This window comes from Gadus chalcogrammus, chromosome 7 (genome assembly GCF_026213295.1).
Source record: "Gadus chalcogrammus isolate NIFS_2021 chromosome 7, NIFS_Gcha_1.0, whole genome shotgun sequence".
NCBI lineage: Eukaryota > Metazoa > Chordata > Actinopteri > Gadiformes > Gadidae > Gadus > Gadus chalcogrammus.
This window is the reverse complement of record NC_079418.1, coordinates 17,262,485-17,290,171: the sequence shown is the minus strand read 5'-3', so window position 1 is coordinate 17,290,171 and position 27,687 is coordinate 17,262,485. Positions and strand designations below refer to the sequence as shown.

The 27,687-nt window shown below is 45.5% G+C and overlaps 2 protein-coding genes across 4 annotated transcripts; one reads left to right on the top strand and one right to left on the bottom strand.

The window, feature by feature from the left end:
- Positions 1-2,585: 2,585 nt before the first annotated feature.
- Positions 2,586-15,900, bottom strand: LOC130385876 (core histone macro-H2A.1). Of its 3 annotated transcripts, none has more exons than XM_056594626.1 (9): positions 15,721-15,897; positions 14,451-14,672; positions 13,071-13,177; positions 12,295-12,486; positions 12,084-12,191; positions 8,221-8,311; positions 6,826-6,915; positions 4,877-5,051; positions 2,586-3,801 (listed from the first exon to the last, which is right to left on the bottom strand). In XM_056594626.1, exons 2-9 carry the CDS (start codon positions 14,620-14,622, stop codon positions 3,636-3,638), a joined length of 1,101 nt encoding a protein of 366 aa, XP_056450601.1. In that variant the 5' UTR covers positions 14,623-14,672; positions 15,721-15,897; the 3' UTR covers positions 2,586-3,635. The 3 variants fall into 3 exon arrangements, with proteins under 3 accessions (XP_056450601.1, XP_056450602.1, XP_056450603.1); XM_056594627.1 differs by having other exon boundaries at positions 14,451-14,666; XM_056594628.1 differs by lacking the exons at positions 2,586-3,801; positions 8,221-8,311 and having other exon boundaries at positions 4,961-5,051; positions 15,721-15,900.
- A 2,098-nt stretch (positions 15,901-17,998) lies between these two features.
- On the top strand, positions 17,999-26,982 carry faxdc2 (fatty acid hydroxylase domain containing 2). Its single transcript, XM_056594583.1, has 9 exons — positions 17,999-18,096; positions 18,540-18,577; positions 20,275-20,372; positions 20,910-21,013; positions 22,251-22,372; positions 23,632-23,837; positions 24,402-24,507; positions 24,828-24,994; positions 25,783-26,982. Exons 1-9 carry the CDS (start codon positions 18,072-18,074, stop codon positions 25,937-25,939), a joined length of 1,023 nt encoding a protein of 340 aa, XP_056450558.1. The 5' UTR covers positions 17,999-18,071; the 3' UTR covers positions 25,940-26,982.
- The last annotated feature ends 705 nt before the right edge of the window (positions 26,983-27,687 follow it).

Here is a 27,687-nt window from a genome sequence, read left to right as displayed (position 1 = left end):
TGTGCGCACAACCAGAAACTACTGTTTTAAGTACATTCACACACACACACCCACACACACACACACACACACACACACACACACACACACACACACACACACACACACACACACACACACACACACACACACACACACACACACACACACACACACACACACACACACACACACACAGCTCAGTTTCCACCACCACACACAAATGTCCTCCTCGTCGGCCCCTGGGCTTCTCTCATCTTGAAAACCAATTTTTCTGCAGCTATGGGGTTATGGGGAGGCTCTGTGTTATTAACTACTAGGGGGTTATACCATATGCATATGAAGTTACAACTAGCCAATCATTTCCATCCCCCAAACAGATGAGTTGAGTTGAGCGCAGCTCTGAGCAGCGCCATAGGACTGACACGACTAAGCAGGTGATTTAATTTCCTCCCACCTGAACCCAGCGCTCTGCTGTTGTCCCGAGGCTCCAGGGAAAGGTTCCAGTTTTATCCTTAATTTAGGGCGACGATGAACTTTACATTCTTTACTCGTGAACAGATTCATAAAATCACACACCCATCCGTCTCTCCTCCTTGATCTTCCGCTGTGTTTGCTTTATTTTAGTTTGGGGCTTTTGTGTGTTTTTTTACTTTCCTTCTCCCCCCCCCCTTTCTGAATTTTTCGTGCAAAGAATACAATCTCATCTGCGCTGCTCTCTCTCTGGGAAAAGCCCAGTGCTCAGATTGGCCATCGTCCGTCCTACAGATGATTTGAATTTACGGAGCTTTACTGCCTGCGAGAACAAGCAGAGAGAGAGAGACATGGAGAGAGAGAGAGAGAGAGAGAGAGAGAGAGAGAGAGAGAGAGAGAGAGAGAGAGAGAGAGAGAGAGGGAGAGAGGGAGAGAGGGAAGGAGAGGGAGAGAGATAGAGAGAGGGAACGAGAGTGAGAGATAGAGCGCGCCGAGGATAGATGCAGGGAAAGAGTTGCAGAGTGGGGGTTTGGGGGGGGGGGTGGACCTGCCTGTATTTCCTGGGGATTAGGTCTCAGATGGGCGCCCTCAGAGGAGGTCCAGGTCCCTGCCTCCCTGGCTGGGAAAGTGACCCCCATCTGACTCCACCGTCTTCAGAGCTTCCGGCTACCCAGGTCCCAGGAGGGCCCTGGGGCCTGCGGGGGCACATATGTTCTGTGGCTGCACCTCTGCTAAATACACCACCACCATTCCCACCACCACCACCACCACCAGCACCTCCACCACCACCACTCCTACCACCTCCACTCCCACCACCACAGCACGTCCCACACCAACACCACCACCACCACCACCACCACCACCACCACCACCACCACCAGCACCTCCACCACCACCACTCCTACCACCTCCACTCCCACCACCACAGCACGTCCCACACCAGCAACACCACCACCACCACCACCACCAACACCAGCAACACCACCACCATGGGGATGCCAGCAAAGCTCAAACACCCTCAGTTAGTGGGACCATTGACTGGTGGAGGTTGGAGGGGCAGGAGGCCTCGTCTATTCTCTGCTTTAAGGTCATCTCATGGATTGAGGGCAATGGACATGGAAAGAAGAAAGAATAGTGACAGCTCTGCCTTCAGCCACTACACAGAACTGGAGTCAGCGAATCGACCTGCTGTGATTGGTCCTGTTTCCATGTTTACATGACCGCATGACGACTACTGCACCAGACATGTGTAGGCCTACATGTGTCACTGGGTTCCTCCAAACGCACACACACACACACACACACACACACACACACACACACACACACACACACACACACACACATACACACACACACACAAACACAGCCTGTGTGTGAAGAGATGCAAGATTGGTTGGTGTGATGCTGTGATTCCATGGTTGAAGACATTCCAGAGCCTGCGTTGATATTACATATATATATTTTCATATATACACGTATCTATATATATATATATATATAATTTAGAAATATATTGATGACCTCAAGTTAAACGCTTAGTAAACTAAACATGCAAATAAAACAAACCTAGAACACTGTATTCTGCTATATTTATGGGTCGTTATAAACCCAATCATACAATTTAGAAATAAATCGTCTTCTTTTTTAATGGGTGAGAACTTCAAATCTGATGCAGATTCAAGCCCATTTCCTTTGAGGGAAATGCCCATATGGACGCTGTTCTTAATGAGTCAGTGGTCTAGCCTCACAACCCCCCTGACAATAGTCATTAAATCAAGACCTAAGAATAAAACAGATTAAACAATATACACAAATCTATAATGCCTTCATGTAATGTAAAACACAGAGCCCAGGAAAAACTCCCAACAATTGGAGCTGAACTCAATGAACTAGTAATTAATTAAAACATGAATTAACATTTAAACATCAGATCCTTCATGGGATTCTATGTAAAGATTCAGGTTTGGCATATGCTCTGCGAGCCTCCAGTATAGATTCACTGGACTAGAGGTTTATAGGAAAAGGGACAATTGGATTAAACACCAACAATTCTATTCAGAAGATAGCGTTGAAGAGAGAAACAGTTACAAACATAGCATCACACATATACACACACGACACAAAACGGGACTTAAACGATGTTTCAGAGAGTTTAGTGAAGTGTTTATATTTGAATACATTTTTTTTTTTTACCTTTACAGACCCAACACAAACACTCGTTTTGAAAGGCATTTTTATTTCTGGACTTTATACAGACCTTGTGTATAATAGTTATGTATAGCAATTTATAGAAAGCAATTTACATTGATAAGAAAGTTATCGAAAAGTCCAAATGCAGCATAACTATATTTTCTATGGTGTGTATCCACATCGTGTTCCTAATTCAAGCCAACTCAAATCAACTCATATCTATGTGTGGACCCCCACGTCAGTTTTTGCCAGCACGGAAAAATGGCCCTGATGAAACTCCAATTCTTGAGTACAGCGCGCCATCTAGTGGCCGCTGGTGTAGCAGTCCCCATCCTGCCACAAAACAAATCGAAATGATACAAGTATATTTATTTTGTTTTCATTGCAATCAAATGTCAATGACATACCATTTCCCATATCAAATTTCATATGCCTTCAAGAATGACAAACAGATAATAGAAAATAAAGATTTGTCACTGTTCAGTTACTTTTAACTTCCACACATATTGGATATAAACATTGATGGGCACACACAACACAGACCATTAGTGCAATAAATCATTCAGATAATGTGTAGACGCTTACAAGGAATCAAATACCACAAAGAGGGTGACACGTGTTCCACCAGCAGCTAACTGAGAAAACTTAGAAGCAGCTCGCAATCAAGATGAAAACAACCGACCCCAGATATCAAATGTGTAGTGAGACCAACACATGCTCTAACCCATAAAGGCTATCCCAAAAACCCTTGCAAAGAAAATCCTCTTTTCATTTCTCTAATTAAATATCCGTCTCTTTTTCTCCTCTGTAGTCATAATAGTGCAGTAGATGCATTTATAAACCAAAGGTTAAACAAAATAAACCCAAAAATCAAACAAGGCAATGCAGATATGGGGGAGAAAACATAAATAAGTCAAGCACAAAACATGTTTTGATATTTAGTGGGGTTGGCGCGGAACGAAATGAACATAAAAGAACGTAAGGTGGGTTTAGCTGGTTTCCAGCTTGGCCATTTCCTGCACGTAGATGCCTATGCTCTCTGAGTCAAACAGCACGAAGTACACCGTCTTGATGGTGGATGACATGGTGGCCACGAAGTAGGTGGAGATGGCCTTCAGGATGAGCTGAGCCGCCGTCTGCTTGGGAAAGCCGTTCCTGGTGAGGGGAAGCAATGTGTGGTTATCCAGGGACACATTAAGTCTGCTCATCAATCAAGTCAACTGTCGATCCGTTTATGATTTGAAAACCTTTGGAATCGACCACTCTGCTGGTTCAGTAGGCATGCTTCAAGGGTGCGTGAGTGTGTGTAATGTGTGTTTATGTGTATGTGGATGCGTGTGAGTGTGTGTGTATGCGTGTGAGTGTCCCAGCCAATACTGCTCTTGGTCCCTAGAACCCTCTCAGATGAGGATTTTAGATAAATCCATGTTGATATAGTAAAAATGTAATCACTAAACCGCAAGTAATGTCCAACACTGGTGTTCCGGGGTAAGAACCTGCAGGTTGTTGAAATTATACAGCAAACCTTTGGTTAGCAACACCAGAGAAGTGATGGCACAAATATGGAAGGGAACTTGGATGGCACGAGACCTGTGTGTGCCATCCAGTAATATCTTTAGACAACACAGTCAAAGCTGTGTCTGTTCACTAGTCCCAACCTCGTCTTCTGAGCCTATTAATACATCTCCAGTAAACACAGCAAAGAGAGAGAGACCACTGGAGTCCACCACCGAGATAACGCCTCATAGATACACATCAGGGTCACAACAAGGAGCGTGGAACACAGCCTCAAAGTAATCACCGAGTGTTCAACATGTTGCCTGTTGAAGAGCTTTACTTGACCTCACACAGTTTTAAAAATAGGTTTTATTGCAAAACAGCTGGTGGTCGACTAACAAAGTCTTACTTTTTTCAACTCACTGAACTGAGTGAGCGTGTTAGTGAGTTAGTGAGTGTCCTCGGATGCAGTTTTTGAATCTAAAGCAGGACCAAAGATAATTCATGATTCATGATGCTGTAAAGTAACTCCAGCCCTCGTATGGATCAGAAAACGATCGATGCAGAGAAACCATGAGCAGCTGGGATATGTTTTGCACAGCTGAGGACTAAAACCACCACCTTGGTCCCACACCAGAACCACAGACCTCGGATCAGCCTACAAACTAAGGTTGAGATAAAGGGTGAGTGAGTGGGTTGGTGGGTGTGGGACTGTCTGTCAGTGCGTCCTCACCTGCCACTGCCGATGGAGGGGAAGGCCACGGACTTGAGCTTCTTGTCGTCGGCCAGGGCCAGGCAGTTCTTCACCGTCTTCTCCAGTAGCTCCTCACACTTGTCCGACCCCCAGCTCGGACTGTGGCAGTGGATCACGTACTTAGCAGGTAGCCCAAAGCCTCCACTCAGAGCCGCTGGAGACAGAGACAGGGGGGCCACCACCACACAGACAGACAGAGACACAGACAGAGACAAGTGGGCCACGCGGCATAGACACAGAGACAGGGACAGAGACACCGAGTGACAGACAGACACAGACAGAGAGAAAGGGACGGAGAGAGAGAGAGAGACAGAGAGAAAGTTTACAACATTTTACCCGGCGTTTGAACATAGAAGGGCCTCGCAAGGGACAATAAAAACAGTCCAATCGGAGGAGACAGCAGAGGAGGGACGGAGTGGAGTTGAAGGCTAGTGCATGACACCAGCGGGGCGATAGAGAGTACAGCAGGGTTTCGATTCCACCATCAAACGCTCCACACGTAAGTCAGGGTAAGTCGGCCCCAGCCAGAGTGGCTGTTTATTAGCAGCCAGCTCGCGTGTGACTAGGATCAGACGGACTTGGGAGGACTGGGGAGGACTCAACACCAGCACGTTTCCAGATGGTTCCAAAGAGTCTGTCACTGAGTCTGTCACCGCCGTGTGATCCGAGTCAGTCTGGACGGACATTAGGCCACGGGCCATTCCTTCAAAGATGGCTCTCAGACGAGGGGAAGGCGCTTTAGGAATGACTACTTTAATTAAATCTAGATTTCCTTTGGGTGTGAATTGACTCAAACAACAGGTAAAACGTTGCCTTCCAGCAACACAACTTGGCCTTAACCAAACACAATAAAAGTCTGTCCGTGTTTTCGCACGGCCCTTTCAACTGAATCAATCCACCTCAACCCCCCCCCCCCCCCCCCGTTCATTACAAACTCCAGATGGTTGATTCCAAATACGAAAGCAACCAGCAGTCCAAATGACTTGGACCCTTTAATTCCTCGGAACCCAGGAAGCCCCCCCTTCCCCCCCCCCCCCTGCCCTTTACAGGACAGCCGGTCCGAGGCCCCGGGGTGACGGAGCAGCCAAGTCTGGCACGCATCTCGACACTCTCGGTAATCCCCCGTGAGACCCTCACAGAGCGCTGGATTAAGAAGCTGTGCAGATCTGGCCCAGCCAGTGGGTGTAATAGGCGATTAAAACGAGGCTGAGCGATGGATGGATGACGCCTGATCATAAAAACAGAGTTGCGTGGAGCCATGAATGAGCGAGTGAAATTACCAGATAAGTCAGGAACGAAAGGATCAGAAACGTCTTAGTCTGAGTGTGAGTGAGTGAGTGAGTGAGTGAGTCCAATATATATCAGATATCTGTCAGAGGCCAAAATTGTTGGAGGAACTTGAGTTTATAAGCAAATACATCCAAAAAACCTACCAGGAACTTTCTTTCAAAGGGTGCCATGTGATTGAAAGCTGATGGTATATTTTTGCTCTTGCCAGCACCATTAGGCTAACTTCACCATGGAAGCCATTAATATAGCGTTGAGCCACTACAGTTTTAAGTCTCACAAATCAAGGCTTTTGATGAATATCTTGTCCGAGCAGATTAGCTCAAATCTGGGCGGAGCCGTGTTTCACTTTTTTGACCAATCAGGGTATCTGTCAGTGCATAATAAACAAACCCGGCCTGCAGAACTAAATCGTAGTTTACAACACTGTTGAGCCTGACACGGTAGAAAAACTCCTAAAAAAATCCCATTCTGAAATCTTTTTTCAATCAAGCGAATGAGTATTATTGTGAAGAACAGAGCCGTCCTGGTCTCAGGCTCTGGGACGTCTCCCACATGAAGTTCGGCTAGAACAATGTAGGACTAGTGGATCCCAGATGGCTGATCCACTGTAATGTAAATATTCCACTGAGTGTACTTACCCCCAGCCACCTCTAGAGGGCCGTGCTTCTTCTTCAGCTCCAGGACCGCTTCAGCAAACTCCTTCCCACCCTTCTTCTCCAGAGCGTTACCTGAGGAGGGGGGGGGGGGGGAGAGAGAGAGAGAGAGAGCCCCGGGGCCATTACACTACCATCCACCTCTTTAGTTCAGCACAGATACAGCAGAGATATAGACCAATCGATGGATACAGACAAACAAGGACCGACAGCATCGTACAGGCAGAGCGGAGGGCACAACCGGCAGACAAAAGAAAGGAGATGTGGTTTGAAATGGAATGTGTGCAAAGCGGTTTCACAGCGCGGTCGACTAGAAGAAACAAGACGGACAAGAGGATCTCAAAAGAAAGCTTAGATCTTTCTTATACGTTGATAGATATTTAGACACGCTTTTGTTCAGTTTGGTTTCTTTGAAGTATTTTTTAAACTTGTTCTCATATGTATAATTTAAATCTGCCGTGGGTAACATTTTCACTGGTGTCATCACCGTTGTTCATGTTGCCCACAGGAAGGGGTCCTCAAGGGCAGAGTTTGCGTGACGTTGGGTCAATAAGGTTGCAATAATACAGAATAAAACACATTCACCCATGACTCAAATACATTTTCAAGAAAAGTGATGTATCAAGTGGTAACCTGCCAAATCACACCCGGTTATCGGTTGCAAAGTATTGAATGTTTTTGGCAAAGGGAAAATGGCATATGACCGATCCCACTACTAAAAAAGCAATAAATTATAAAAAATTAAAAAAAATCGATAGAAAGATTGCCACCGCCTCACAGAGCCCAACGCAGCCAAGCTGGGGGGCTTGATGTCCAAAACAAACCCCTTTTGATTAGGGAGGCAGGAAAGACATTTAATTAATGTTCAAATCAATTCTAATAAACAAACCATTGATATTTGAAGGAAGGGTGTTTAGGAAAACAAATTAACTATGGAGATTGGTTAGCATAAGGAAGCACATTGTTCAAGAGTACTTATTTGATAAATATTCAAGCACATATTTGAAGAAACATTTTAGATACTGTTGGCATGCGAGTACCTCAGAAGTTTGAGGGAAAAGGTTCTTAATAAATAATAATTAATAAGTAAGATTACGTTTTTGTTTCATACATTTCGACGGTTATTTAAAAAAAAGGTAAGTTAGCAAGTCGTTGAGCTCAACCTGCCGACAGTGAAGCAGTGTGAAGCATTGTGTTGGACAGCGGCAGCGAGACAGAGACAGAGGGCAGCCTGAGTGCCAGCACTTGGATTAGGTTCCACCCAGTGGGCGGAGCTAAAGCGCTGACAGCCAGCCTATGAGGGGGGAGGATGGCGGGCGGACGGATAGCGAGGCCGGACTCCTCTAGTCTGGGGTGGCGCGGCGGGGGGGACGTCTTTACCTACTTCACCACCTGTATAGAAGGACGAGCTGGTGGGGTGAACGACCGCCTCGCTCTCAACGTTGGAAAGATCGGCGCGGACAACTTGTAACTATGGACAATGATGACAACAACAACAATGACAACAGGCAAACAACATGATGGTAAAACATAGTGAGGTGGTGGGGGGGTCCATGTCGGGAGGGGACACACGAAAGAAAGAAAGAAAGAAAGAAAGAAAGAAAGAAAGAAAGAAAGAAAGAGCTCCTTATTGGCTGTAGCACACAGGAAGTAACACGTTTTACTAGGAAATGGGGGAGGTTCAATATGTCATCGCCTGATCAGGAAGCAGGATTCTGAGCAGTTTTCCATATCCATGAAGACATTAAAAAATGAGTATGAAAAAAATTAAATACACACATTCAATATATGTATATATGGAGAAGTATAACGCTGCTTTCTGATTAAGCCACTAAGTGATCGTATTCCAAGCCAGTGAGAGGAAAACAGAGCAGAGGGTTGCTTCACTTTAAAATCAATGGCCTTACGGCAACGGGCAGACTTAAGTGACCACTGCCTATCCTCTATTGGTAATGTGAGGCAACCAACCGTATGAAATCCACCCGAAATCAAACCTTCTGATAGACGGAGCGAGCAGGAGGACATGATCTTAAGGAGGAGGCTGATTAATTGATTAACGGTCAGAGAGCAGAATGATCACATGCGTTAAGAGCAGGTATTAACGGGTAAGACACACTTGTTCTACAGTACGATCGTGTTTCTAGAATCGAGGCTTGTTCATCGAGTTATCCTTTAGACATGCCTCCACCTGTATCTTCTTCAAATGGGCTTTCTTAAACAGATACTAACTAACTAACCAACTTCAGTCCGGTATAGTCCGTATCGACCTCAAGGAATGGTGCACTCCAGGTCTGCAGAGCCATCACACAGCGGCACTGGGTTCCGATTGGCTGTTAAATCGGACCACATCCGTTTTGCATACACGTAATATGTACCTCTTTACTGTTGTATTGGTGACCTGATCTCCCTTCCTGCATTGATCGGTGGAGGTACAGTTTATCTAAAGAGGGGACACTGTTCAAAGCAGATCTGACCTTTCCTCCAAACCCGCTCCGTCACACAGACAGAAACAGAAAAGGGTGAGAGGAAGCAGAAGGCAGCGGGGGGGGGGGGGGGGGGGGCTGGCTCACCTAGGTCATCCTTAAGCTCAAGGTCAGCGTTGGTGGGGTTGATGACCCCTTCCACGTCAAAGCCAGCCAAGTTGCTGACCTCACTGTGGATGAGGTTGAGCTGGGGGGCCGGGGAAGGGGGGGGGGGGGGCATGCCAGAGTGGGGAGGAGCAACCAAAGTCAAATGGGACACGTGGGAAGGAAGCAAGGAAGGAAAGGAGGAAGGAAGCAAAGCCATTACAGAGAAAACAATAACGCATTTAAAAGGATACCTTGAATTTGAGTTGGAGGTTCATGTGAGAATCCGAACCGTTTGTCCGGATAGTTTGTTATGAGAAGCTCATCAATTGGTCTCAATTGGCATTTGTGGGCTTATTCTAAAAGATTTCTTTGAAAAAACCTTTAAAAAATATTTGTGTAGTACCAACCTGCTGAATTAAAACTTAATTTAATTATCTGAATATAAATAAATGACCCTTAATAAGTAAGTTTAGAAACATACTTACTTGTCACTAGTGTGTGTGTGCATATGCATGTGTATGCGCATTAGGCCCAAATCAACATGTCTGTGAGAGCAGCTGGTTCAAAGTTTGTATTTTAGAATCATTCCATTCAGAAAGTCAAGGTATCCTTCTATATGGTTACAGCTTTAGTATGAATTCATTGCAACTTTTTTTAAAAGCATACCAGTAATATAAGAAACGCTTATTTTTTCATATTTTCAAAGGTGCAATTGATGTAAATGAAAATGATGTTATCAATGTCCCACGCTAAACTTTTTATGGCGACACCATGTCCAATTTTACAGATAGTACATATTCTCATCCATTGAGACGTGGATGTGTGGATTGACATCCACACGTCCAACTGAAGAGTTACAAAGGCTCTAGGGCTGACCACAAGATTCTAGGGCCAGTCACGGAGCTCCTGGCCAACTGAAGCTTTGTGTTGGTTGCACATTCCTTAGAATAAATAAGCACCTTCTTTCAACTTTACTTATTTTTAGGCTTCATCGCTGAGGTTAGTTCTGGGAAGAAGCAGTTCCCCCGAGTCCACAACTTGAACAATAATGGCGCATAGTGATGCTTTAGAGGTGTATGAAGAGAATCAGATCTCAATAACATTTAGGTTCTGCACCAATCACAGAGAGACGATAGTTCTCACTGATGAAACATAACCGGACCCGTATGTTAATCCTGAGGAGGAATGGATACTGGATAGCCTTTGTCCAAATGGCCAACTATTGCATGGCCCAATATAGGATATTATAGCATACACTGATGTATTATCTACCAAAGATGATGACTGCAATCCGCCATTTGAATGACTTGGATTCATAACCATCTTCTGTTTTTATTGAAGGGAGTAAATCCCATGGTATATTAATTATTTCGGATCCCTGGCCTTTATGTCTCACAAAGTTAACGGTATAACAAATTCCTTTTTCGTCACACCTAACTTCCTGTGACACTCAGAAACACTTCTATAGAAACACTGGACAGAGTTTCATGCTTTAGTCATAAAACGCACAGTGCCCTCCATATACCAGCGTATGAGTCCTGTGTGTCTAGCGGTGTATAGCTTCCACGCACTAAATCCTCCCCTAAACATAAGCCTCACTGAAACCCAATTAAACCAGATACGCCTCACGTTTCAAAATGTTGCCAAAGAACATTAAAAGTTTACCCAGCTGGCTTACAGTTAAGAGCAGTGGAAATAAAACCTCCAGTGTGGTTGTAATGCACAGAGAGTACAAGACAAGTACATAAATATTCAAACGGATTTCTGATGTGGAAATTGGTGGAAGCTTCACAGAAGTTTTGATAGTCGGTATGGATTGGGACAGCCCTAGATGGTTAATAAAATATATTTCACAAAGTTAAGTGGTTGTAACCATTATTAGTTTGCCCTTTAGTTTGAGTTCCGTTTCGAAACTCAAGAGTTGACAGAAGCAATGTACTAGGATATAGCTGGAATCTGGAAACCACGGGAATTTGCTCTTATAAAAGCCTTCTTTAGGTTTTAAGAGGGACAATCGTGATTAATAACAGAAGAAAATACCGAAAGCAGCACAATGGGTTGACAGCACTGCCAAAGCAATGCAGGGAAAGCAACACAAGTGCAACACAAAATGATGCTGTGCCAACACTTGTTTGGTTATAGCTTAACTTTCTAATTTCAACTCATCCCTGAATTAAAAATAAGGTGCATTTTGCCCTTGCAAGAGAAGAAACGTATTTTGTGACACAACTCTGAAGCTGTAGTCCATCTATCCTAATAGCTAGTCTTTCCTTTCCCTGCAGCAGTATGCATGGACATACAGTAAATATGCTGATCTACATGCACGTCCCCACATTGTGGAGAGGCCGATAGCGTTCTGTGAACGACTACCATTTAACGGGATTGCTGAGGGTTTCCTGGATAAGAAGTAGTACAACGTTTACCTTTCTCACCCGAATTCAATGAGCCGTTAAAACATACATTTTCAACCACATATTATAGATATTTTACATCAAATTAAATGGTCTATTATTATTTATCGGTTCTCAACATAGATCAAGATCCCTTGAATAAAGATAAACAACTCATTGACACCAACATTTGATCTTAAAGTAAGTGAGGTAAGCTGCCTATGGCGGTGCCGCTACCTACGGCCCCCCATGTCTAAGATGGCGAGCGGCAGGGAGCACCTACCTTCTGGCCCAGGAAGAGGCTCTTGGTGGAGAGCACGGTGAAGCTGTCCGACGGGGACCCCTCCGTGGTGCTGTCTGCCGACACTGCCTTGCTCACCTCCCCCGGCTTCTGAACAACACATCAACCCGGAGCGGCGATGGACCACTTATCTAGTATTCATGAATGAACTAGTATCCCTTCACCCCCTCCAAGGTGCCTCACCCTGACTTACTTTAATTCTTCCGCCTGTCTTTTTCGCGCTGGATTTCTTAGCCATGGGTCTCTTGGTTGGCTTGGGTTTCTTCTCTGGGGCGGGGGAGACGGGGGTCTCCAGTTTGCCCTTGGCTCCTCTCTTCTTGGCCAGCAGTTCTGGGTGGATGTTGGGCAGGACTCCGCCCGCTGCGATGGTCACACCCTTCAGCAGCTGGGAGACAAACAGACAGTTCTGGTTCGACAGGGGATTTTTTTTGTCTATCCCCGTAGGTGGTTTGCATGTGTACTCAGCCGGCCGACTACTGCCAATACACCTTGATTTTAAAATGGTGTGCTTGTGACTTCAAAAAGTTTAAAAAGTATGCTTCAAATATGTTTTTGCCAGGGACTTGCTTGTTATCTAATAGGTCTCAGCTTAGTCGGCTGCATTGTACTTATCCCCATATGGGACTGAACTCTCGTAAGTAACATCAGACTCATTAACGGCGTCCCATGAAAACACTTCCAGGAAACGGAGAACGGGATTTGAACCTACTTTTAAATTTTATTTTAGATTTCACAGTTCAGCTCTGATAAACCCACAATGCCCGCGGTCAAGAAAGGAAACGCATGCAGATCCTTAGCACATCTTCAAAAGCCTTTTGCGACACCAGAGAGTAAGTCATAATCCTGTTCACCGTCTCTTTTCAATAGGATGAGTTTTGTGTGACACACACACACACACACACACCTTCCATTCTGTGTGCAGTCAAGACAGTAAATCCAAGGCTGCCGTGGGACATTAAAGGGGGTCACCTGGTTGAGCTCCTCGTCGTTGGCGATGGCTAGCAGGATGTGTCGTGGAGTGACGCGGCCCTTCTTGTTGTCCCTGGCTGCATTTCCCGCCAACTCCAGGATCTCAGCTGAACCAAACCATAGAAAAACAAACTGTACAGCGCTACAAAATTGACTAAATAGCTAAATATATGTGTTCAAAATGGACCCTTTAAGCTGCAATCATTCGGCACAACAAAGACATCACGCTGTGAGCCATATCCAATGGTTGTTTTTGACGGACATGTTCCATCTGTGTTGGCCAACTGTCTTTAGTTAGGAGTTCTGGGTTTGTCGGTTTGTACAAGGACACTGCAAGTCAACTGGGTGGACCTTCACACTTGTTAAGGAATTATTAAAAGGTGTGTTTTCAAATGGTTTGGAATGGCTAACCACCTGAGGTAACACCACCTGGTTAAATAGGGGTCCTTTGAGTGCTGCCACCTTATGGTGCTTTTCCACCGGAGGGTGCCGTTCGGTTCGGTTCGCCTCAGTCCGGTAGGGAGGTGGCAATTTAGCCCAGCTCAGTTCCGAGGTCGCGTTTCCACCGCCGACAGTACCCTTATGGTAGGCTGGATGTCGATCGCCGCGGCAGCTACCTAAACAACGTGACATCATAGCAGCACGACAGTGTAGCCTGCTCAATAAAAACAATGGAAAAGAGGCACGCGACACATTAAACAAAGAGCTACCATGGAAGTCGTTTCGGAACGTCTCCACCTCCTTGTTCGCCCAAGCTAAAGTTTTGCGCGACATGTCCATTGTCCAGAATAATACCTTGCCGTACTGTTTGTTTGTTTTTATCCCTATGTCGCCCGGAAGTGACGTTTCTGTCGACCAATCAACGGAGGGCGCGTGTAGCTCGAACTTGCCGGCACCCTTTCAGGCGTCTCAGCACCCCAACGGAAGAGTACTGGAGACGAGTGCAAAACGAGTACGGCTCAGGCCCACTTTTGACGGTGGAAACGCAAACCGTGCCGCACCTTTTGCGAACCGAACCGAACCGCACCCTCCGGTGGAAATTGCCATTATATGGTCCTTCCTGGTGTGCAATAAGACACGTCAAATATTTTGTATTTCTACAGTGGCAAATTTACAGGTTGTTGATTTGAAACCTTTTGACACTTTTAACATTGGTGTCCGGACAGGATGTTTCAGCTCGTCCTTCCAGCGGGAAAAGTTGACTAGTGCTGAGTTTGAGTTTGCTGTTGGCCAATGGAAAGCTTACAAATCTCTCTCTCCTGCTACACGATTGCTCTAACCAAAGTGTAACGTTGGCCCAGATTCTGGCTTAAACTCTTGATTCATGAGGCTGTAGCCAGCACTGCGATCTGAAGACTAGACCGGACCCGGGCATCTCACCGGTGAGGTACTCCAGCACGGCGGCCATGTAGACGGGCGCCCCCACACCGATGCGGTACTTGGGAAGGCCCCTCTTGATGTAGCGCAGCATGCGACCCACAGGGAAGATGACCCCCGCCTTGCTGGACCGGGACGTCTTGGTCGCCTTCTTCTTTCCCCCTCGGCTCGACATGGTGCTCCCTGCAGCGCTCAGCTCTGGAACTCAGGATTCTGCTGCTGGCACTGGAGAGTACAACCAGAGATACCCACTGAGCCAATGACTCTTCTTCTGAGTCTCAATTGCTAGGCCTGCTTAGGGACATCCTTGACACACAGGTACAAGCGCACACACGTACAAGCGCACACACGTACACGCACACACACACACACACACACACACACACACACACACACACACACACACACACACACACACACACACACACACACACACACACACACACACATCTTTTAAATGATACAGAGTTCAGCACGTTTTAATACTAGTAATTAGAAATGGATTTCTGAGCCAAATCCATGACATTTTCATTCATTTCAATCATTAGGCCTACTATTTAAATCGCCCTTTATTATCATGTAAAACTAACGGAGATATAAGTTGGTCTTCGTGTTCCCGTGCAAAGTTCAATAAGACATAAGGTATTGTTAATCAATTGAGCTCATCGATTAACCAAGCTCCACCGCCTCGTATTAATGTCAAACAAATCACCATTAACGTTTTTGGTCTTGGTGCTTTTTTTTTTTTCTTCCGGGAAAACACACGACCTATATACCAATGTTTACTGGCTTGATGCTAATCGAGAACATCCTTGTTGTTTTCTGCAACATCTGTTGTCCAGGTGGCCGAAAGGGTTAAATCTAACAGCGGCATTTATTTAGCAGCGAGACGTTGACAGTCCCACTGTTTCCGCATGTGAACCCGCTACCAGATGACATGCGAACCAACCAGCGCAATAGTTGCTGATGTTTGTTAATTCAGCTTGAAATTAAAAGCGGAATGCGCATTAAACGAAAGAACGGCCTAAAAAGCCCAGCTGATCTCCGAGTAAAACCCAACAACAGCCGCGCCTGACAGCTCCCCGACCGATAGTGCCGACTAGTGCTGAGCGCTGTGGTGGGCAGCACTGGTCGGCATACTGGCCTCCATTGGAGAGAAACGCAACATGGCAGTATATGGGAAGAGTTCCGGGCGCAGGCGGTGCATTCAGCGCTCACGGCGCATCGGTGGACGAACACACGGGATGTTATGAAGACCCACATAAATACTTACAGAAGAGGCCCCGGCAGAAGGTCTATGTTCGGTGACAACAAGCCCGGGCAGCGTCCTCTCGACTCCCACAATCCTCAGCGCGCTCATGAAGGTCTAGAGCGGGAGAGCGCCGCTGTGGCCATGCGTGCGATGGCGCGCTTTACTGGAAGAGGTTCACACCACAGACTGTAGGAAGCACTGACTACATATCCGCCTGCTCTCATGTCTACGTAATAAACGCGGCGCCAAGCGAACGTTTATCGACACGCAGTTGCATTATGTTGCTTGATCACATGAGTCATGATGACGTTTTATTTGTTAGCTTCAGTGCTTTATTGCATAATGTTTTAATAGCAGGAACCATAGCGCTGATTGAATAAGATAAGTGACATAAGGAGGTTTTTAGCAATCCTGTGGGGTTCTAGTTTAGGTCAATAATGTTTAATCAATGTTCAATCAAAGCTGTACGTTCTGAATTTGCAACCACAGTGGCATTTCCTGATACCGACCCATCTTATCTTACTGCGCCATACACGAATTGAAAATAATTGTAATAAAAGGCCAACGGGACATTGAGGTACGCGCACACGCACACGCACGCAAAGTGTTTCTTATATTGCTATTCAAAGTCCAATCAAGTCCCCCCAGGGCCGGCGCTGGCCGTTTCGGTGCCCTAGGCGACTCGACATTAAATTGTGCCCTGGACAGGACTTCCGATCGGGGGGACGCCGAGCGCCGAGTGATAGGTTATACAATTAAGAAAAAACAACGGTGGGCCTCTTCATAAGTAATTTATATATTTTTGTAATTCAATAATGTAATTTAAAATAAAATATACATTTTTTAGGAACCTTAATTGTTGGTGCTCCCCCCAGGTAATTGGTGCCCTACATACTCTGCGTAGGCTATAGGGAGCGTCGGGCCTGAGTCGCCGTCCCAAATGGGAAAGTGCTGTCAACCCCATGATAACAACAATTGTGCAATACCAATATGTGCCACCGGAGGGCAAACATCATCTGTACAAATATAACCATTACTGTGTGTTTAATCAGTAATCTCAGTAACCATTGTCTTTAAGTCAAGTTTGCACAGATAAGATCCAGGCCCTAGGGCCTAGAGCAATGGTCAAAATATGCTATCTGTAGGCTACACAGTTGACAGATTTTATTTTTTGCGCAAATGAACACTATGAAAATAGACCCTTGAGAAAAAACTCCCCAAAATAAAATGTATTCAAGATAAATACTTGTATTCAACCAACACATATTTCCTTGAAAACCAATATATAGACAAAGCTAGTGTTTCGGTGAAGACGCTTCGTTCGGCAGCCTGGCTGAGACCACCTGCAGTACCACGTGATCCAGGACGCTCTGATCAGTGGTTCAGCCAAACCGAATCAACTCATAACATCTGAGGGAAACATTACAACGGGATTAACGATGGAATGAACAATGCGAATCCATTGTCGAAAATGATCACATTACCACCATTATCACATATTGCTGAAAAATGAATGATAATTGATAATAATGTAAATGTTTATATTTCAAGAAAATAAAATCCCACGCACCAACTGCAGTACCCTGGCCTTCCACCAGTGGTACTTATACTAGATAGAAAAACCCTGTTCCAGATAGTCTGTGAGGGCGTTCGCGTGTTTTTCTCTTTTTGTGCACAATTACGGAACAGAGTTGTTACGTGGAACAGGTTACATTGGATAAGGAAGGATACAATGTAGGACAGTATGTCAGAGGTGAGGTTACGTCTCACATAGGCCTTCATTATGTTGCCCTCTCATAGATAGACCTACATTATTTTACTCTCTCTCACATAGGCCCACATTAATGTTCTCACTTAGGCCTCTCTCACAAAGTCCTTCATTAACGCAGTGACTATATTTCTATCCATAAGAATACTTATATGAAACGAATAGCATCTGAAGTAGTTTTGTCCACTTCCAATGTAGTTTTGTCCACAAGTTATTCCAATGTACCAAAACGGACAACGCTAATATTCAACACCTTTCATTCCTATTCGATTTTTTTCTTATATTTACTAGGCCTAGAACATAAACATTATTAGCGACGTAGACTTGCAGTGTGCAGTACAATCTTTGCCCTTTCCCCTGCTGCAATGCCGCTTTTTCAACTTTAACCCGCACGTTGAAGGTTTTGATCCTTCGGTGCAGAAGCAATAACCCCCGCAAATCGACAAAATCTAAGACCGCCAGCAGGTGGCGCTGCCGTGTCTTAGTGTTGAGGGGTCAGCTGACCACCGCTGAACCAATGACATGGACGTACTGGACCGTATATAGTATTCGGGTCAAGGTAAGAGACCGAAGAGCGACCCGGCGTCTCCTGTTTACTTCAAAGATGACGTTCAACAAGGATACTAACAGTGAGTGTCTGCATTTCGCTTTGATACTGTGAATAATATTATTCATTTGTACGACCATAAACACTTATTAGGTTTGTTATATCCTAGTGCATAAAGCGCAGCCTGGTGGTTTGGTTTCACTTGGCGCTGTATCACTTGACGCAGCGCCAGGTTGGCGACTTGCAGCACAACTTTAGATGATGGAAGTTAAGAATATAAAACAGCTCTTTCAAAAGCATATCGTTTTTCTGCTCGAATGTTTTCAACGCACACCTAGACATTACTATTCGTATAAACATATCTTATTACAACATCATAATTATTCAACCCAAGCGATGAAGGAATTAAACAACACAATGCATTTCTCCCGATATGCCTGTGCTGTTCTGATTGAAAGCTTTCCAAGTGTCCGTGACCCTTTAGGATCTAATGTGAAGACTTAATGCTCTTTGTTGTTTTAACAGACAGGGAGGCAGGTGACGTGAACAGCCGTGTTAAACAGGTAAGATGACAACGAACGACCGACCATACTATTAAAGCGCAATCATTATTGTTAATTCAAAATGACAAAGAGGTATCTGTTGAATATGGTTCAGCATTGTATTCAGGTTATACTGCAATTCCCGTTCTTGAATTAGGCTGTATTAAGCTGCAGGTTGTGGGCTGAAGGCTACTTTGCAATATGCAGGAGCATTGCTATTATGATTGTTTGTTAAATATTTTTAAGGCATTGAACCCATAATCAGCCGAGTTAGATCATTTCAGGTCTTGTTAGAAAATGTGACTTGTATGCTTGCCACAATCACTCACACACAAACACAAACACAGACAGACAGAAAGACAGACACAGGCTTCATGTTAAGTGTTTCTTATATAGGCATTGACAGGAAATGGAAAATAAGAAATGATGAATGTCTAAATGTTGATATTACAAAAATTATGTCATGTCGGTATAATAAAGACTTGATGGGGAAGGGAAACCAAGAACTTTCTCTCTTTTTACTTTCTGCTTGGATAATCAACATAGTGATCTATGCTGTTGAGAGACTCTTGGACACTTAAATGTGGCACCACGGTGTCTCGCACATTTGTTAAACAATGTCGGTCCTTGTAACGCTCATACACCACGACGTAAAGCTACTAAAGAAGCACCATAAACATGTAGCGGGTCGTATCCATTAGAATAACACTCATCCTCCTTTCTAGAACTCCAAGCCCTTCTGTTGATCAAAGTGTCATGATGGCGTTATACTATAGTGTCCGAAAAGCTTAACCCTTTTTCGGATGCGGCGGACTTCACCCGTCGCTGCCAAGCGCTCCACACAGACACACACAGCTACACACAGCTACACACAGCTACACACAGCTACACACAGCTCCCCAGCCCTTTAACCTCACCAAAGAGCGACCCCTCCAACCGGAGCAGAGGGGAACGCTCACATACTGCTTGTGAGCAGCTATGTGTCTTTAAACAACACTTTCAGTATATTAACAGTGATAACATGGCATATTTTGACAATCATTTAAAACATAAAACGGTTTAACAGTTTCCTGTTTATGCAAATCGGTTTTGGGTTAACAGCTACCACATGGTCGTCCTCTCACAAAGCCTAGCTGATTTGTTGCTTGTTTACGGGTCGTGTCGTCAAGCCGTTCAACCGCCCGGCTTGACTCAGACAGAATTCCATAGAAGCAGCATAACCTGACACGCAGCATTTCCCCAGTGGGAGAGAATGTTGCCTTGCCTTTTCTCTGCTCACCCATAGGCGCTGCATAACGCACGCTAATCCTGCAGACCATCTTTGTGTGGTGTGGCCTCACGTGCTTACTACACGTTAATGTGTGTCTGCTAAAATAAAGGGCTGAATTCTGATTGAATTAGAGTTGATTGTGCAATGTGGTTAGTTATTGAAGCAGGCAGTGGTTTAGATATGTCACTAATAATACTGTTGGTGCAGTTTTGCTTTTGGTCAAACGTGTGTTCTGAAATATCAGGTTGGTTTGTTGGTCCGGTACAATGTGTTTACTAACTTTAATTTGAAAGATGTGTTATTGTTTTTTCTTAATCGTGGGATTACCAGAGATCCTTGTTCAAGAGAGTCCATCCCTTTTCCTTGCGTATTTAGTGTTCTTGTGGTTGCTCTGCCTTGTGTGTGTGGGGGAACCTCTCACACAGGGCCCTGTGTCTCTGGTCTCCAGGAAGGCAACGGAGGTCTGTGGGACTCCATCACCAAAGCCGCGTTCATCATGGGATCTGGGATCTTGCTGTTGGCCGCGTTCGGAAACTCGCTGACTTGGTACGCTTTGGCCATACATCCATAATACTGCTGCTGATGTTCTCTGGGGGGGGGGGGGCGCTGCTGAAGGGGACGCAGGAGGGGATGTAGGTCCACCATGTGAAGAGTAGCCCCCCCCCCCATCAGTGTAACAGGTGCAATTGTTTATTTACCCACCAACCATGCTAACAACCTTGACTTATGCATACTTAATCCTGCACTATCTAACTTTACTACTGCAGATAGTTACTCAATCAAAAATATCTGAACTAGATTGTTCCTCAAGAATAAAAACCCAACAATCCACGAGTCAACGCTCTTGCCCCCCTCCCCTCCTGGGAAAACCTCAGACAGACTGATAATGATACAGCTGCCACTCAAGCTGCTGGAGGCTTCTAGGTGTAACATGTACAGAAGTCTGGCCCTCCTATTCATTATAAAAGTAAAGACAGTTCTAGAGAATACCAGCCCGGGCAGCGTCTCTTCCTGCCCCCATACAAGTGGGACCAGATGTAAGGGCCAGTGGGCAGCCCAGCTAAAGGTCTCCTCCTGGCCCAGGCACCTGCAGCGGTTCTGGGGGGCGTCGGGGGACTTCTGGCAGGACCTGTGGACCAGGCTGTACCTGCAGTACGAAGGCCATCCTGCCAGCCTGTTCTACCTGGGTGAGTCCCGCCGCCCTCCTCTCACTTTGAGCCGCGCGGGCCCCCCAGAAAAGGGCTTTTCTGGGGGTTTTGGTACTTGGTAGAGGAGCGAGGCCTGCCCCGCCTTGTTTGCTGTTTGCTCCCTTGATTTTCAGGAAGTGCACTGAACTCGGTGGGAGGTCTAGCTCAGGGCAGGCGCAGGAAGTGGGAAGAATGGGGACCATGCTGGTGGGAGACAATCCAGACAAACAAGGTCATCTTTAGGTTGTGTTTACAAGCGCACACCGGACCACAACATGGCATGGGGCAGTATATCTAAGTGATGATACAGAGGGACTCTTCCTCTGCCTCACTGACTCCTTCGCTCTCTCTGCACTCTCTTCACTCTCTCTCTGCACCCTGTTCTCGGCTCACTCTCTCTCTGCACTCTCTTCACTCTCTCTCTGCACCCTGTTTTCTGCTCACTCTCTCTCGCTGTGCCCTGTTCTCTGCTCACTCTCTCTCTCTGCACCCTGTTCTCTGCTCACTCTCTCTCTCTGCACCCTGTTCTCTGCTCACTCTCTCTCTCTGCACCCTGTTCTCTGCTCACTCTCTCGCTGTGCCCTGTTCTCTGCTCACTCTCTCTCTGCACCCCGTTCTCTGCTCACTCTCTCTGCACTCTCTTCACTCTCTCTGCACCCTGTTCTCTGCTCACTCTCTCTCTGCACTCTTCACTCTCTCCGCACCCTGTTCTCTGCTCACTCTCTCCGCACCCTGTTCTCTGCTCACTCTCTCACACTCTGCTCACTCTCTCACACTCTGCTCTCTCTCTCTGCACTCTGTTCTCTGCTCACACTCTGCTCGCTCTCTCTCTCTCTCTCTCTGCACCTTGTTCTATGCACTTGCACTCTGTCTGCACACTCTCAAACTCTCTCGCTCTCTAGCTAGATTTATCAATCTGAATCAGCGGGGGCTGTTAACTTTTGGTATCAAAGAAGATTATGAGCATAAGTTCTTTAAACAGTGCTTTACTCTGGCTCCATTATGAGCCAGAGTAAAGCACTGTTTCAGGCATCTTAGTGTCACAAGACACATGTTAATGGCTAGGATTTTAAATTACTCACTCCAATTCGCTAAACTGTAAGGTAAAGTACGCAGTACGGTAAATATTATTTGAGTTTTAAGCTACAAAAAGCCAATTATTTGAAACTAAAGCAAATTCCTCACATTAAATACGGGGTGTGTTGGCTGTTTGTCACCCATTGCCTCGGCCCTACAGGGACAATGTTGGCCCCCCTAGTGACATTCTGGGCCACCAACGGGCTACTCCTATTGGTGGACGTGACGGGCTGGCCCTCCTTCATCACTCGCTACCGTGTGCAGGCTGACAAGAACAGCCCCGTAAGTGCAAGCCCTGTTTTAACCCCTTATTTCTGCCTACTTCATCCTCCTTGTCATGACCAGGACACGTCAAAGCCCAGGGAATGACATGATTAAATGAGCCAGTCAATAGGTGTGTGTGTGTGTGTGTGTGTGTGTGTGTGTGTGTGTGTGTGTGTGTGTGTGTGTGTGTGTGTGTGTGTGTGTGTGTGTGTGTGATTGTGTGTCATGGTAATGGTATAACTATGTCAACCTTTCCGTCCACCTGTCCAAAGGTCTGTGTGTTTGTTGAAGATAACCTTAATGACAGCTGCTGCTGATAGCAGGGAGTTGATCAGCGATGGGCTGAACGTGTTTACCAGCTCAAAGATCCAGCTCTACCAACATCACACTTGTTTGCATTAATAATTTTATATCAATGAATCACTGATTTCCAATTAATTCTAATTGCGTAATAAGACAAGTTATTATACGATATTCGATTTAGAAACAAGGTATCAAACTTGTGTCATTGAAATACAAACATTACTGTCCTTTACAAAATACCTTTAAAAAGCCTTACAGCTTAACAGGGATTAAGTTTTATACTACAGTGTCACCAAATCAGAGGGGATTACTAAAGAGCAGGTCTTATCACTCATTTACAGCCACGAGTCATAGGATCCACGCAGAACCTTGGGTAACACTGTCAGATAGACTATCTGTAATTTGTCATATTACCTAAGATATCTAATCTTTGATTCATATTTGATTTCCATATTGTCTTTGCATTCCACACATGCAAAGACAATAACCTGCATGTCTACACACACACGTACACACACGCACACTTGGCTTGTGTGTCTGAGATTAAAGGTTGAATTAAACAACTTTGCCGTCCAATCAATGTAATGAACCAAAAGTTATTGACGTCTCTGCCTACATTTAGGCCCAATCCCATTTCTACCCCTTACCCTTACCCCTCCCCCTTGTTTTGAAGGGGTAAGGGGAAGGGGTAAGGGGAAGGGGTAAGGGGAAGGGGTAAGGGGTAGAAATGACCCAGACCCTAACCCAGACCTAGCAATCCCATTTCTACCCCTTACCCCTTCCCCTTCCCCCTTCAAAACAAGGGGGAGGGGTAAGGGTAAGGGGTAAGGGGTAGAAATGGGATTGCTAGGTCTGGAACTAGTTCTGTTATCTGCCCCCTACGCTGGGTTTTAACACAGCTGTAAAAGAGTGGTGTTGATCTGTGAAAAAGATGGCGGTGATCAACTCCCCGGTGATGGGCTCTCCCCCGGCAGGTGGACCAGAAGAAGCTGTGGCACGCCATCCGGCACGTGGTCTTCAACCAGCTGATGGTGTCGGGCCCCATGGTGGTCGGGGTCTACTACCTGACGAGCTGGAGGGGGGATCCGCTCAACGCCCAGCTGCCCACCTTCCACCGTGGCCTGATGGAGCTGGCTGGGTGCAGCCTCGTGGAGGAGCTCATGTTCTACTACTCCCACAGGTGGGGGGACCAGGGTGGAGCGATGGAGGACCTTCACTCAGATATAAAGATGGGAACTAGTTTACTTTGCGTCCCAGGCGGGTCTTTAGGTTACATGAGGTATTCTGGCAAAAGCGAAGCAGAGTGAAAACCCTTATGGATTGATATGTGGATGGGCGTATTTATTCTTCAAAAGCGTTCTTATTCAGATCTTTTTTGATGGAGGAAATGGCCGCAGTCGAGGGGTAACATAGTGTAGGTTAAACTATACGTATCTTATCAATAGTACTTTGTGTTGTACAAAGTACTATTGTGCATGCATTTGGCTTCGTTTCTTAATAGGATACATTTGTAGTTTGATATTGCCGTTTGTTAAACCAGAAACCTGAGGACTCAGAGCTTACCTCTGAAACCTCAACACTGTGAACTAAAGCGGCCGTTGTCTAATGTGTCTCCACATCACAACATGACTTGCTGATCATGATCAGGTCATGATGGGGCTGAGCCGGTCACTTCTAAAGGTCTACACACAGAGTTTTGGTCGGCATGTTGTGACAGGACCGGATGCTTCTCCTCCCCTCCCAGGCTCTTCCACCACCCGACCCTCTACAAGCGCTTCCATAAGCAGCACCACGAATGGACCGCCCCCATCGGGTTGGTGTCCATCTACGCCCACCCTCTGGAGCACGTGGTGAGCCCCCCCGCCTTCGCTCCTCCACTAGAAAACACCATTGGAGACCACATTCCAGCCCTGATTGGGTCATTAGATAAATAACCCTGTTAGGCAACAAAGCATCGCAATATTTCTCTATACTTTTCTTCTCTTCAATCTTTTAAATATATCCCTCGATCTGTTTTGTAGCACGATAGATCAATGTACGATACAAAGATGTTGAATGCATGTAGCAAACTGCTTGGAACAATGTCATTAAGAACAGTTGTATCGTAAATGAGTTTGTATTACAATTGAATACCCGTCCATATCCACGTCTCTTCCCTGACCGTGCCCAGCTCTCCAACATGCTGCCGGCCGTGTCCGGCCCGGTGCTGCTGGGTTCCCACCTGAGCACCACCACCCTGTGGTACTGCCTGGCCTTCATCAGCACCTCCATCTCCCACTGTGGCTACCACCTGCCCTTCCTGCCTTCCCCGGAGTTCCACGACTACCACCACCTCAAGTGAGTCTCCCTCCGCACCGCCGTGGCCGGGTTTGGATGGGAAGACGGCAGTGGCTCAGTGAACGGTTAGGCTGACAAGGCTGTCGTCTAGTCTGAGGTCGACTGGCTCCAGTCTGGGTTGAGGAGACGTTTCACTTTGTGAGACACTCGCCAACAGAAAGGCTTCATATGGGTTTCGACCAATCAGGGTTCTGGAGGTGGGCATCCGTTAGTTGGCCTACGGCAAACCCAAACTCGGCAAGCAATAGTAAATTTTACAGTGCAAGGACAAGACAACCCAGACGGACATCAAAATTCCTAAGTGGGTGTAAATTAAGGCTATTAAGGAAATTCTTGCTAGCACTTCAAACGTTCTTTAATTATATTTAATGTGACCTCTGCAAAAGCCAATTAAGAATTATGACTATTCCCAGCTCAATGCTGACCAATCGGGGCATCTCTTCCCTGATTAGTTCAGGGAATTAATCTTGACTGTCAATCCCAGGTGCATGAATGCAACATTTCTCAATGGTGGCGAAACGTAGGGAGCTTTCTCTTACTCTTTCGAACTCCAAGTACGTTTATGAGTACCACATTACTACAAGTACCAACATCCACTTGTTTTCAAGAGGGAACACTTCAATTCATTCCTTCTTCTTCCAAATGGCTCTTTCAACCCCAAAGTGTATACAAGTCATTTATCAACAGCTTCATTCAAGTAGGAGGGAAGAGGGCCTCATTCCCTGTGCTCGTCCTCTGGGTACTGAAGTAGAATCAGCTGGGCCTCATTCCCTGCTGCTCCTCCTCAGGTTCAACCAGAACTTTGGGGTTCTGGGTGTGCTGGACCGACTCCACGGCACCGACAGCAAGTTCCGGCAGACCAAGCAGTACGAGCGCCACGCCCTGCTCACCAGCTTCACCCCGCTGACCGAGAGCATCCCAGACGCTCCCAAGAAGCTCCAGTGATCCCGTGACCAATGAACTTTGACCTCAGGGGAGCAGGTGGTCCCAAAACCCACGTGTGATAAACAGGCCCCTGGATATTGAAAACGAACTGCTGAAAAAAGAAATAATCCTGTTAAATGATTAATTTATTGTTTGTTTGATCGGGAACAAATAAGGAGAAGCCATGGAATGTTGTTTTTTAAGCAACTTGGGAAAAAGTAAAGGGAAGGGTAAGGGCAAAAGTACCCAACCAGGCAGACTGCTGGTTCCTGGAATAGTATAGTGTTAGATACCTCTTACAGGACCTCAAGATGTCCGGTGTTGGGGAGCCGATGGCTGGCCAGTAGGTAATTCCTTAAATACGATGGGACATTTCATTTGCAACTATTCTGATTTAGAAACAAGATGATTGAGGAATGCTGGATTATATTGTCGCTATATCTATAAATATGAGGGACATGTCTAATTTTTCAACCTCTGGGAGGATTTCTTGTAGATTTGAACAAGAATCACATGACTAATGAACCATTGATGTTATTCTCTGCATGTTTTTATGTTCATTTTGTAGTTTATGGGCAATGGAATCCCTCATTTATTTCATATTCTTAACTGCCCTTCTTAATCCTTATCTTTCCTTTCAGTGATGTCATTTTTATTATAATTAATATGATTTCAGATGTTTGGTAATAGCACTATGTGGACACCTGCTGCCGAGTTAGAAGTGAAAAGGGGCTGGGTTCTTCGACCCTTAACAACTTCTAAGTCAATCGATTGTCTTTGCATAAATTTGCACTTAATTGTGGAGGCACATATTCTGTTTTGAAGGTTGATATTACGCGTTATGTTGAACCCGTTCAAATCCTGATCCTTTCTGGGTCAAAATTGAAGAACGGTTTAATCAATAAGAGAATGTATCCATCAGTGACTCGACCCATCCAATAAAGACCATGTCTGAGTATTGATGGAGCAGCCCAGGATGAATGGGCCACCAATGGTTTACACTTCATTGTTCCACTGTTTTTGAATAAAATAAAATAAAGAAAAATTAAGACTTGTTTTGGAAAGAGATCAAGAGTTGGCGACTAGCAATGCCTTTCAGGCACCACAACCGCACAACACCCTATGGGCATCTAGAATACTTCTTCAGGTCCTAAGAGACACCAATGCAAGCCATCGCATGTTTATCTTTTTACTAAATGCCAATCTTTTGTTGGCCACTAACGACGCTAACTTAGGTTAATCGGCGTGCAAACACAACAAATAACCACACGGTGACAGCAGAAGGTAGGGTTTTTTTGTCCATTTTGTGTTTTTTTTTTCTTTATTAAGGAAAAGCATAATTACTACAAATTACAAATAACACTAATAGCGAATCACATCAGCCTACAAAGCAGATATTATGAATATTAAATGTTATAATACAAGATCTCATTCAAGTATTTTACATTTTTCCATTTTGTTTTTTTTGTTCCTTTTTTCCTCATTTTTGTCTTTTTTTGTTCCTCATGACAAGCCTAGGATATTGTAATGGTAATGGTCTATTAACAGGTTTTAATGGTTCATATACAGCTATTTCTTATTTTATATGGCTTTATGGAATTTTGTCCTGTTTTTTTTTTTTCAGTCTCCAGTCATCATAGCCAGCCTTACGCCTCGTGAGGTCCGCAGACTGCGTCCGATGGGTCCCCCCACCACCCCCCCTCTCCTCTGGTTCTCCCGGCCTCTGGTCTCCTCTTCAGTGCCCACCAGCCCGGTGGGCACACCTAGAG